Source organism: Brassica napus, chromosome C3 (assembly GCF_020379485.1).
Source record: "Brassica napus cultivar Da-Ae chromosome C3, Da-Ae, whole genome shotgun sequence".
NCBI lineage: Eukaryota > Viridiplantae > Streptophyta > Magnoliopsida > Brassicales > Brassicaceae > Brassica > Brassica napus.
This window is the reverse complement of record NC_063446.1, coordinates 53,385,103-53,398,393: the sequence shown is the minus strand read 5'-3', so window position 1 is coordinate 53,398,393 and position 13,291 is coordinate 53,385,103. Positions and strand designations below refer to the sequence as shown.

At 38.6% G+C, this 13,291-nt stretch overlaps 1 protein-coding gene across 1 annotated transcript; it reads left to right on the top strand.

Moving 5' to 3' along the window:
- Positions 1-587: 587 nt before the first annotated feature.
- LOC106376274 (serine/threonine-protein phosphatase PP1 isozyme 2) lies at positions 588-2,790 on the top strand. Its single transcript, XM_013816342.3, has 3 exons — positions 588-957; positions 1,677-2,236; positions 2,312-2,790. The coding sequence occupies exons 1-3, from the start codon at positions 759-761 to the stop codon at positions 2,483-2,485; spliced, it is 933 nt and encodes a 310-aa protein (XP_013671796.1). The 5' UTR covers positions 588-758; the 3' UTR covers positions 2,486-2,790.
- Positions 2,791-13,291: the final 10,501 nt, after the last annotated feature.

The window sequence follows — 13,291 nt, the reverse complement described above, 5'->3', positions numbered from 1 at the left end:
ACTAGCTCCCCTTCCTCTAGAAGTTCTAGTTGCTCGAGTTCCTCCGTAAGAGAAATCTCTTTCTTCTTTCTAGGTAGATTCATTCTTCCTTCACACCACAAAGCTCGCACATTTTCTTTAAAAAAACTACCTTTCTGAATATTGAAACCAAAAGAGAAACCACAAAGGCCTAATGAGCATCTAATACCGGAGGATAGACCATGGATTTAGCTAAATGAAAACTAGAGTTCAGTTCTGGCCGTTTAGAAGTCGCCGCTTTTGAGAGAGTTTTTAAACGGAAGTCCTGGCCATTTTTTTCTTCACAGTATATTCAATTTCATGCACGGAAATGTGTTCATAGCTAATAAATTAATAATTAAGAAAATGTGTGACAAAAAAAAAGAGTTCATAATTAATAAATTAATAATTATGAAAAGAGTTTAACTTTTAAAAAATTATATTGACTCGTTAACTTAATTAATATTCTTACTCGGATTCAAAATCAATCAAAACTGAAAACTAATATTTTTTAATATTTTTTAATATGAGAAATAAATAATAGGGACAAAACAAAACAAAAAAGAAGAAGCAAAAAGTTAGCCCAAGGAGAGATTGCCAAATCATATTCGGTAAACGCAGACATCAATCACACAGAAAAACAAAATTCACAAAACTGCAAAGGGACCCATAATAACTTACTCGGGCGATCGAATCTTGTCCTAAAAAAGATTGAAACTTACAGAAGATCTATCTAAATTTAAATTCGTGAGGTTAGTGGGATGGCGCAAGGAAGCATGGACCCTGAAGCTCTCGACGACATCATTCGGCGTTTGCTTGATTACAGAAACACAAAGCCAGGGACGAAGCAGGCTATGATGCTCAACGAGTCTGAGATCCGACAGCTTTGCGTTGTCTCCAAACATATATTCCTTCAGCAGCCCAGTCTCCTTGAGCTCGATGCCCCCGTCAAGATCTGCGGTATTTATATCTAATATCTTTCCTAGTTCCACCTTCCTGATTTGTTCGTTTGCCTTGAGATCTGAATTTCTTGATCGATTGCCTTCTTTTTTACAACTTGGTTTAAGTTTGCGTTTTTCAGCAACCATTACTCTTGGATGTGTTTAGTTTTGAAGAAAGATGTTATATGGCTATAAACGAATAAAATTGAACTTTTGTGGGAATGTAGAGTGGATAAGAGATATATTATTAGCATCTCTCTCTTAATCTTGGAAGAATGAAAATCAAAAGGAGATAAAAAGATCATTACATTGCTTTTACGACCTCTTGAGTTTAGATAATACTATCTGGGTGATGGAATAAACTGTCTCTTACCAACTAATGTCACCTAATGATGGATGTGTTTGTTTGGTTAGTCCTAAGGATCTTAATGCTAATAGAGCTTGAACAGAGGAAAGCAACTTCTTACTTATCTTTGTCGATGAAAATGCATTTGTTTGATATACGAATGATAATAATAATCAGAACAACCGTGGTGCGTTATAATAGTAACAAAAATGTATATATATATATATATATATACATTTTTGTTACTATTAACTGCGGTGCGGTGTCACCAACTCACCATTCAAAGCCTTAGTAACTCCTTTGACTGCTTTCTTTGGTTTCCTTTAAACTTCCTCTGGATTCCTAAGCTTATGTGTAACATTTGTCTTTGACATCTGTGTTGTTTGTTTCAGGTGATATTCACGGCCAATACTCCGATTTACTGCGCCTTTTCGAGTACGGAGGTTTCCCTCCTGCAGCAAACTATTTGTTCTTGGGAGATTACGTCGACCGTGGGAAGCAGAGTTTGGAGTCTATCTGTCTTCTCCTTGCCTACAAGATCAAATACCCCGAGAACTTTTTCCTCTTAAGAGGCAACCATGAGTGCGCATCTATCAACAGAATCTACGGATTCTACGACGAGTGTAAACGGAGATTCAGCGTGAAACTCTGGAAAGTGTTTACAGACTGTTTTAACTGCCTCCCTCTGGCTGCAGTCATAGACGAGAAGATACTTTGTATGCACGGTGGACTTTCTCCTGATTTGACAAGTGTGGAACAGATTAAGAACATAGAGCGTCCAACTGATATTCCAGACTCAGGTTTGCTCTGTGACCTTCTTTGGTCTGATCCTAGTAAAGGCGTCAAGGGCTGGGGGATGAATGACCGTGGAGTCTCCTACACTTTTGGTGCTGACAAAGTCGCCGAGTTTCTAATCAAAAACGATATGGATTTAGTCTGTCGTGCCCACCAGGTTTGTATATCATGTTTTCTTCTAGCTGCGAAATCGATTCTTTTGCTCATGAAAGAAGCTATAATGTTCCTACAGGTTGTAGAGGATGGGTATGAGTTCTTTGCCGATAGACAGCTTGTGACTATATTTTCTGCTCCAAACTACTGTGGTGAGTTCGACAATGCGGGTGCAATGATGAGCGTCGATGAAAGTTTGATGTGCTCCTTCCAAATTCTTAAGCCTGCGGATCGAAAGCCAAGGTTCTTCTGAGGTATTACTTACACATACGAAGCCGTTGAAACTTCCTCATGGTTTCAGAATCTCCACTTGCTACATTGGTTTCATCTGGAAATACTGTAGTTAAAAAGTTCTCTCATCTATGACTAAGCTTTGATCGCATCTGTTGGATTACAATAGCGACTCATTTGATGTACAGAGAGCTTTTTTTTTAAGAGTTTGTAACAATTTTCCATGTTTCATTCATCATAATGACTTTTCTGTCGTTGAAAGCGGTTATCAGCTCAAGTGTTCCTTAAAACCTTTCACAATTTTGAAAATGGATGGACTTCTCAGTCTTTTCTGACTCAAGTCTTCTTTCAAGATTCAAGTTTCCAGCCATATGAAAGTTCCTCCAAAAATTAAATGGAGTTCTTTTGGTATTCGGTTTGCCTGTTAAGCAAGATAGTAGTTTTCTTCTCCTATATTCCAACTTTCACCACTGATACCACTAGATGAGAATTTGGTTTAAAATCCCTCGCAATAAGAGTATATGTTGAAAACATTTTGGAAAATTTACTTGTTTGTTTCCGTGAATGAGTTTAACCCTATTATGGAACAGATTCATGCTCTCTTAATTAAAGTTAGCCGAGGGTATATATATACATACCACAAACGAGAGGCGTTTTGTAAGATTTTGCAACGGAAGAGAAAGAGTGGATAGTGTTGGGGCGCAGTGAGTATGAAAAGTGACACGTGAAACGAAAAGAATATTGTTTTCTCAATAAATAAGTGTTTTTCACTTCGCACTCCGTATATCTATTTTTGTTTGTTTTTCTATCCAACAAAAAAGGAAATGTCGTAAAGAAAGAAAAACAGAAAAAAGGAAATAACAAAATATATAGGAATAAAGGAAAATTTGAAAAAATAGAGAAAACCAAAATAACAAAAAAGGAAAACGCCATATCAAACATGCACTATAAAATAGAGTAAAGCCAAGACTAATATTCAAGTTTTGTCTAAAACACATAAGCTCAAAAGTTGAAGAGAGATCAAAGATGACACTAGCTGAGATCTGTTTCTTGCCAGTTTCGTTTATCTGCGGTTTGATAAGATATTTTAGCGGCTGGAATAACGTTTCAAAGACGGCAGATTTTAAACCGAGCGGTTTAGGAACTGGATGGATTTGCGTCATCTTGTTAGTCATCGTCGCTGCGATCGTCTTAAACGAAAACAGTGATCGAATTTGGCAATTTCTACGTCAACATGGGTTTGTGATCTTATCGATCGCCCTAATCTTCATCACGCTTTATCTCAAAGGCAACCTTAGCGGCTGGAATATTGATTCAAAGACGGCTGCTTTAACGACGAACGGTTTAGGAACTGGATTGATTTGCGTCATCTTAGTCTTTGTGACTGTGCTATATCCTCTTACTCAACAACAGTCAACGACTTCTGCAATATCTCGGTGAAGAAGCTGATTGGTTTTGGATTTTAGTAATCTTTTATTGTATGTCTCGTCATGCTTTGTCTCAGAATTAAAGCGTTGCTCCTTTTGTAGGTATAGATTTGTTAGGGCTTCAGTTTTTCTAGTGAATTTTTGTAATTATGATACGAATTGGAACAGCTTAAAAAAGAAGAATAATTGATTTATATAATATTCATATTGACTACTGAAAATTAATTTGAAACAGAGGAGAGAGAATTACGAACCGTATTGAACTAAATAAAAAACGTCATCGTTTATGGTTAAAAGAACAGAGTTACGAACACTTCTTTCTATATATGGCTGCTTCAGATGCTCTTCCTTTTGTTTAAAGCAGACTCATCTGCAGGGTTTAGTGTTCAGTTTCCTCTGTTTCACCACTGCTTTCTTGGGTAGCAAGTTTCTCGCCTTCGCCTTTCCTCAAACCCTAGCAATCTATTCAAATCTCCAACTTCATCATCATCTTCACTTTCTGATTCAGATTCAGAGCTTGAATCAGGCATGTTGCTTTCGCCATCCTTTTATGAATTCAATGCTACAAAGTTAAGCAATATTTCTTCCGAGTTATTATCACCCTCACTCCTCAAGATTCCCTGTCGCTAGAAAACATGAGTGATCTTTCTTTGCTGCTCAAATTGTGATAAGATCAAAGGAGGATCGAATCTGTGTAACAAGAAAGAGAGGGAGAATTGACGAAGAGTATGAGATGAGAAGAGAAAAGAAAAGAGAGAGAAAGAAATTAGGGATTAACCCGATATCGTAATTCGGTGAAACTTTTACAAGGAAATAACTCGACTTAAAAAGATAAAAGAAGAGCAATGTTTTGGGCACTTGTCTTATTTTTCCGAGGCCCAATAACGAGAAGTCCACTCCTTGATCCAATATGCAATCTTATCAATACTGATATCGGCTTAGATGTAAACAAGAACATATGCAGTATGTAAAAGATAAAAGAAGAGCAATGTCTTGGACACTCGTCTTATTTTTCCGAGGCCCAATAATGAGAAGTCCACTCCTTGACCCAATATGCAATCTTATCAATACTTGTGTATGTAATTTATTTCTAAAAAGATACAATTAAAATTAATCTCAGTTAATTTGAATAGTGTGCATCCTTTAATACTCTTAGTGCATCCTTTAACATATCTATAATTCTATACTAATGTTTGAACAATAATAATTTGTAATAACGTTTTGAATTGAAAAAATATTTATATCACCAACTAAAATTTGGAAACATCTCAAATACATTTCTACTATTCTAATAAATAAAGGGGCCCCTGAATAAAGAGAAACTAATAATTTTTTTTGGATTCACTTATGATTGAATATACAAACTTTAGATAATACATCATATAGGAAATATATGAACAAACCATAAATCAACAAACAATATATTAGTTAATAAAAAAACTAATATAAAGGTGGCCAGAATAAAAAACTAGTGTTACCAGCAAAAAATAATCAGGAGCTACAACACAAAAAGAGATAACCTGAACCTTTCAACAAAAGGATTGGATTAGAAAAATTTGAGAAATACCCTATGATAGTTTTTTTTTTAAGTTTTTGTCACAAAAATAGCTCTTAATGAAAAATTGACCAAAATAAGTTTTATTAAAAGAAAAAATGTATTTTTACCATAGGGTTAATTAATCTAGACGTAGGTTTTAGAGTTAAGGGGTGGAGTTTTGGGAATAGGGTTTCAAATTTAAAAAAATAAATAAAAAATTAAAATTAAAATTTTCAAAATAAAAGAAGGCTATTTTGGTCTTTTTCTTTTTACGGCTATTTTTGTGACAAAAAATTTAAAATAGCTATTTGAGAGAATTGCCCTTAGATTTTTGAACGAGTATTCAACAACACTAAAAACAAGTCAGCAGGAAAATTGGCTCCTAGATGGAAAAGACCATACAAGATGATCGAAATGTATGGAGCAGGAACCTACAAACTGTAAGTTACGTATGACATGACTCAACCAATAGTAGGAATGTCTTGCATTTCAAAACCTTTCTAAAATGACATCATGATCAAGTTTTCTACGGCTTGGACAGCCAGTACTTCAATGCTTTGGTTTTCTATCTATCGAGATCCTATCATTTATAGTTTACGTTTCCGAACTGATTTTATCTAATAAAACTATGAATTACTTTGACAAAAATGACAGTATAAAAACCAGTCTACTTAAAAGGCAAATAAGCTATGGTTCGTGCAGTAAGCAATTCACTTTTCCTTTGCAGTAACCACAAAGTTGAACCAATTTCATGTTTTCTAGTCTTCCCACGGTAGCAAATTTCTGAAACCTACTCTTGCATTCCTTGTTTTGAACCATGAGATACTATCTTAATTGCGATTTCAGAACCATCAAGAAGATCTACTCTGTAAACCTTTCCGAAACCTCCAGCTCGAAGTACACAATTCTCCTTTGATCCTTTGGTTATCTTCTTAAAGGGTTCTAAAAGAGAAGCTTTTGTGAGTTTTTATAGAGTACTACTCTGATTGTGTGAGTGAATGTGTATAAGCTCCAATGGAGCAAGATAAGAGCTTTTAATGGTGATTTAAGAACAGAGATTGATGAGAGTGTTTATGAGTGTATAAGAGACTTAGAAACAGAGATTAAGAGTCTGAGAGACTGAGAGATTAAGACTACAGAATAGATATGTGTTTCTGGTTTTCAAAACCCTTTCATTGATAAAGGAGGAGGGGAAATCCCCCTCTCTCTCTTAGAGAGATACAATTTCGTCCATCATGCTTATTTATAAGCTTACATATGTTTACACAATCAGAAACCTATATCTAATGGCTGTAAATAACTTAAGAGGAATGGATGGTGTAGATGAGCTGGTCTTGTTGCAATCTGAGTAGTTGATGCTGATTGGTTAACAGGAGATGGAGCCTGATTGGTTTAATTCAAAATGGGGAAGGCTGGACTGTGATTGGCTCTCCTTAGGCTCCTCCTAATCTGTCCACAGATCAGTCCAGGTTCATGGTCGTGGCTCCCCTTGTCTTTACAGCCAAGGCCAACCTGTCCCATGACCAAACTAGCCAATCACACTCTAATGGCATCTTCTTGATTCTCCTTTGATGCCATCTGATCAGAACCTTATCCACAAGACTGGGACCACTTTTATAACTCTCAAACCTTGCCCAGACATTGCACAAGCTTTTCCGGGACGTCAGGTTCGCCCTATTTTTGCACCAACTCCAAAACTTCTCAAATGGCCGAGTTATGCAAATCTGGGTCTCCCTGGTCCGTATGGATCCGTACTGTCCGTACACGTCCGTACTGCCTCGCCCTATCTTTGCACACTCACCCATTTGCTCCCAAATACACTTCTAAGTCTCTCCTAGACTTGGCCCTAACTTTGCACATCCATCAGGAAACTTCTGGACACCTTACCCTATCTTTTGCACAAGCCCCAACTCAACTCAACACCTTTAGTTTCACCATTTCTTCTCTTCAAGTTAACACTCCCCCTCAAGCTTGACTTTAGCTGATCCTAAGTCAAGCTTGGAACCTTGAAGAACTTCCTCATTAAAAACCTCACCAAGGAAAACCCTTTGGGACAAAATTTTGATGAGGGAAAAAGAGTAAAGTCTCCAAGGCCTAGGGATTGGCCAGTGAGTCTTTATGCCTTACCAACAATGTAAGGGACACAAAGACTCTGGATCATGGCCCTCATGTGATGCAAGATAGAACCCACTCCTCTTGCTCATCATCAACACTTCTTGTACTCTTCTTCAGACAGATCTTTGTCTCTCCCCCTTTCTCACAACCTTCTTGTTGTGATCAAGTGCTCGGACTACCAGATCTTCCTTGATAGATACAAGCTGAGTCTTGGCTGCTTCTTCTTCATGAGTCACCACCATGTTACTGAAACCTTCATGACATGATGCTTCAGACTGTAGTACCAATCACCTCACTCTAGAGGCCGCATTGGTGATTGCTTCTTCATCCTTCATTATGCTTCATAACTGATCTGCTCCTCTTCTTGAATAACCACCAAAGACTCTAGGATCATAGAAGCTTTCTCAATAGCTTTGAGGTTGTAAAGATATGTGAATACACCTGCTATTATCGACTTCTTTCCTTTCTAACATGTAACAGTTCCATGTAAGAATATCTGCTAATTCTGATGCAGACCAGACTGGTTTTCACCCAATCGGAACATCCACCATTGACCAGTTCTTGATGAGATGCATGTCAATAATCACCAACTTCCAAATTGGTCTTCGAGGTGTGAGTCTAGTGCTGAACCTTGAAGACGTTTCTCTATCCTTGGTTGAACATGGTTGCTCTAGTTAATTTTCTCGGTTGTAGCACCTCTACTTCTTGGTGTTAGCTGGCTGGCTTCCTAGCTCATACTTTAGCAGATATCAGCCAAGTGATCTTTAGGTAATTTGTTGTTTAATCAAACAAAAACTGACCACAAGATTATAAAAAAGAATTTTGCAACACATAACAGTCTGTTTTATGAGCTCACCTTCTATAGTCTGCCTGATTTAATGACCGTACCAAAATATCTAATCATCAAAGATTATAGGTTTCATTTGACAAGTCTAAGCTGCTAAAACCTGAAGAGACAAGAATAACTAGCGAATGACTAGTTAACCATTGAAAGGGTGTGTGTTAAGCAAATACTGAGTTGTATTCGATTAACAAGAGTATCAATATCAAATACAATAAGAATCTCTCCTCAAAGTATATGATCCTCAGCAAAACGAGAACACTCTCTCGAATTACTGCCTTCTCATTGAGAAAATCTCTCTACAGGACCAATGATCAAAGTACAATTACTCGATAAAGAATCAAAACAACAAACAAGAGATATTTATGTAAAACTGATTGTAACAAACTTCTTCCTCCTTCCTCGCCACGTCAGCATTGTTTGTTGAGATCTTTAGAAGCCCCTTCCACGTCAGCTCTCTTCATCCTCTGTCTCACATAAGCTCTCAATGGCTTATCAATACCCGCCGGTCTGAAAAGAAGCTTGTCCTCAAGCTTCAGACGAGGAAATTGCTGCAGCAACTCAGACACTCGCTCCAAAGAGTTTCCATGATCTGGAATACCGCTTCAAGAAACTAATGCTTCCAAATACCCTTGCACATCATACCGTGTATCAACAATTGATTTCGGTTCAATAACCACTTCATCAGCAACTGAGAATGATGTAGGTAAAGGCGACACTGAATGATGTGATCCAATGACTGGTTTCAACTGAGACACATGGAACACATTATGAATCTTCGAATCCACCGGTAACAACACATGATATGCTACAGCTCCCACCTTCTCCAAGACTTCAAAGGGACCATAAAATCTGGCTGCTAACTTCTGATACAACCTTTTAGCAACAGATTGCTGCTTGTATGGTCGCAGCTTGAGAAAGACCATGTCACCCATGTTAAAACTGAGCTCCCTACTATGTTTTTCTGCATTCGTTTTCATGCGGTCCTGGGCCAGTGATAGATGATGCTTGATTTGAACGAGCATCTCATCCCTTTCCCGAAGCATCGATTCCAGCTCAAAATTAGAAGTAGATCTCGGTTCATAACGTAAGAGATGAGGAGGGTTCCTGCCATACACCACCCGAAATGGAGTAATCCCCAAGGAAGTGTGAAAATTGGTGTTGTACCAGAGTTCAGCCCAAGGTAAGTACTTCGCCCATGACTTAGGATGTGCAGACGCAAAGCATCTCAAGTAACTCTCCAAACACCTATTAAGTACTTCAGTTTGACCATCTGCTTGGGGGTGAAAAGCTGTGCTATACTTCAGTTGTGTTCCACTCAGTTGAAACAAGTTTTTCCAAAATGAACTCAAGAGAATCTTGTCTCGATCCAAAACAATCGACTTAGGATAGCCGTGAAGTCGAATAACCTCCTTAGCAAACAGCTCAGCCACGTCTACTGCGGTGAAAGGGTGCTTCAACTTCAGAAAGTGAGAAAACTTACTCAACCTGTCGACTACTACAAATATAACGTTCACCCCTCCTGATAGAGGAAGGCCCTCTATAAAATCCATTGATAGAGCCTCCCAAACTTGCTCTGGAATAGGTAGAGGCTGCAATAATCATGCATGTGAAAGAGTCGAATATTTTTGGCGCTGGCAAACATCACAAGCTGAAACATAATCCTGAACATCCTTAACCATCTGAGTCCGATGAAACCCTTCCTGAATCCGCTTGAGAGTTTTAAATACATCAGAATGTCCCCCAGCCAAAGAATCATGACTTTCAGTAAGTATCACCATAATGTGTTTCGAACTGCGAGGAATAACTAACCTTCCTTTATACAACAACTTCCCATCAACCACCGTGTAACGGTTGCTTGCCTTTGTTGACAGTATTCTTCAGAGTCTGGATAGCTGAATCATTGTCGGCTTCAGCAAGAATATCCTGTAACTGAATATTAGTTGTTGTCGTAAATGTAGCCAAAGAAGTCTCACTAGAAACGGAATGATCAATCCGAGAAAGACCATCCGTAGCTTTTTTATCGACTTCGGGTTTGTAGATGATATCAAAATCATACCCAAGAAGCTTAGTTAACCATCTTTGATAGTCTAGGGACACCTCTCTTTGTTCCAAAAAAAACTTCAAGCTCTTTTGGTCTGTATGAACTCGAAATCTCCTGCCCAAAAGGTAGTGACGCCACTTCTGAATAGCTAGAACAATTGCCATTAGTTCCCTCTCATAGACTGGCTTGATTTGCTGTTTATCCGAGAGTTCTGAACTGAAATAAGCAATAGGACGAGAATTTTGCATTAATACCGCTCCAACTCCATACCCGAAAGCATCAGCTTCTACTACAAACACCTCATTGAAGTCCGGTAAAGCCAACACTGGAGCAGAACACATAGCCTGCTTGAGGTTTTTAAAAGCAATTTGTGCCGGATCAGACCAATCAAACACATCTTTCTTCAGTAACAGAGTCAATGGTCTCGCGATAACTCCATATCCTTTTACAAATCTTCTATAGTAGCCAGTCAATCCCAAAAATCCCATGAGCTCCTTAACGTTTTTAGGAACTGGCCAAGATGACATAGCTTTTGTTTTATCTGGATCAGTTGCCACGCCTTCAACTGTAATCAAGTAACCCAAATAATCAATCTGAGGCTGAGCAAATGTGCACTTCTTCTTGTTTTCAAACAATTTGTGTTTGTCCAGGATCTCCAAAACCACTTGTAAATGTTGTACATGCTCCTCCAAACTGCGGCTGTAGATAAGAATATCATCAAAGAAGACCAAGAAGAATTTGCGAAGGAAAGGCCTGAAATTCTCGTTCATAAGTGCTTGAGACGTTGCTGGTGCGTTAGTTAAACCAAACGGCATAACCATGAATTCATAATGACCATCGGCTGTACAAAACGATGTCTTATGAATGTCTTCTTCCTTCATTCTTATCTGATGATAACCTGATCGTAAATCACGTTTAGAGAAGTGTTTGGTGCCACACAACTCATCGAGCAACTGATCTATCATCGGAATCGGGAACTTATCCACAATAGTAACCTTATTGAGGGCTCTGTAGTCAATGCAAAAACGCCAAGACCCGTCCTTCTTCTTAACCAACAACACCGGACTAGAGTAAGGATTGTGGCTTGGACGTATAATGCCCGAACTCAACATCTGAGAGACCATATTTTCCATTTCTTCCTTATACGCATGAGGATAGCGGTAAGGACGAACACTAATGGGTCCATCTCCTGCTATTAAGTTGATAGCATGCTCTCTGTCACGCAAAGGCGGCAGCTGGGTTGGTTCTTCAAAGAGTCTCCTGAACCTCTCCAATAAGTGTTCTACCGGAATCGGAATCTCATATTGTAGTTCGATAGTATTGACTGTAATGAGCTTTACCTCCCTGCAGAAGGTCTCAAAAGGTTCCACATACTCCGTCATCTAAGCTTGTACACCACCCTGAATTAATGAGGCATCACCAGTTAGTGTCACTCGCTGGCCTTTGAACGTGAAAGACATTTCATGAGTCTCCCAGTCCATTGCACACTTTCCAAGAGTACGAAGCCATTGTATGCCCAAAACCATATCAACCTTCCCCAGTTCTAACAGAATAAAGTCAGCGACATCATTAACTTGTTGAAGTGTAAAAGGAACTTGGTGACAAACTCCTGCACTACAAACTGCAATCCCTATTCCCCAAATAATGTCCAGATTAGCGCCTTGTTGTGGTGCTAGATTAAGCTTGGTGGCAACAGAAGGATCCAAGAAGTTGTGTGTTGCACCACTGTACAATAACACCATCACCCAAGTCTTTTCAATCTTGCCCCAAATCTTTGTTGTAGTTGGTGATGAGAGAGCCAAATAAGATGAAAAAGACAGTTCCATCAGCTCTGTAACTACTTCGTTTTCATCTTCAAAAGTGTCAATCCAATCTTCATTATTCATCTCAACTTCCACTACATCAATCACTGTTATCACTTGAAGTTTCATCTGACTGCATTCATGTGTTTTGGACCAACGAACATCACATTTATAGCATAATCCCAATCGTTTCTTTTCCGCTATCTCTACTGGTGTTAACCGTCTTTGGCCTGTAATAGTTCATGTTCGTGTTTGTCTAGCCCCCTGCTTCTCTCCTTGTTGATTCTTAATAATACCCTCTCCTACAGGAGCTGGGGAACGTGAAACACCCGTCTGAATTGACCGGCCTGTATACGGCTGATGAGAGACTGCCTCTACAGAACGACAGAAAGCACTATCTTCCATCTTAATGACTGCTGCAATATGATCTTGTAATCCTTGAGGCTCTTTCATTTTGATAACTTCTTTCATCTCAGGCTTCAAACCATTGAAGAATACATGAGTCAAATTCGCTTCATCAATCCCGTTGACCAAAGCTCTCAACTCTTCAAACTCATTGATGTATGCAACAATAGATCCCTTCTATTGAATTGAAAATAATCTCTTAGCTGGATCATCTTCCATTCTGCTTGTAAACCACATGACTAATCTCTGTTTGAAACTGTCCCAATCTGGAAAAGGATCTGTATCCAGCTCAATCATAAACCAGGTTAACACTGCACCTTCAAACGCCACTGCCAGTAGATCAAACTTATCTTGATAATTGTATCTTCCCAGTCGAAAAAATTTTTCTGCTCGATCGATCCAAATATTCGGATAAACGCCGTTGAATCGAGGTAATTCAACTTTACGCAACAGATCAGATCGAGTTTCTAACGAATCCGAGATTCTATGATAACCTAGATGAGGCGATCCTACGTTCTTAGTCATCAGCGAAAGACGTACCTTATCAACTGGATTATATGAATTCGCAATCGTCTTTCTGTTCGCCTTCTCTGCGCAAATCAGGTTTTCGAGCTTCGCGAATGAGTTCGCCATCGAATCCAGCTTTTGTGTTATATC

Bases quoted from the DNA above. Each gene is read 5' to 3' on its own strand.
- LOC106376274 (XM_013816342.3), top strand. From the start codon at position 759: ATGGCGCAAGGAAGCATGGACCCTGAAGCTCTCGACGACATCATTCGG. The intron at 958-1,676 runs GTATTTATATCT...TGTTTGTTTCAG, and splicing joins TGCCCCCGTCAAGATCTGCG to GTGATATTCACGGCCAATAC. The intron at 2,237-2,311 runs GTTTGTATATCA...ATGTTCCTACAG, and splicing joins TAGTCTGTCGTGCCCACCAG to GTTGTAGAGGATGGGTATGA.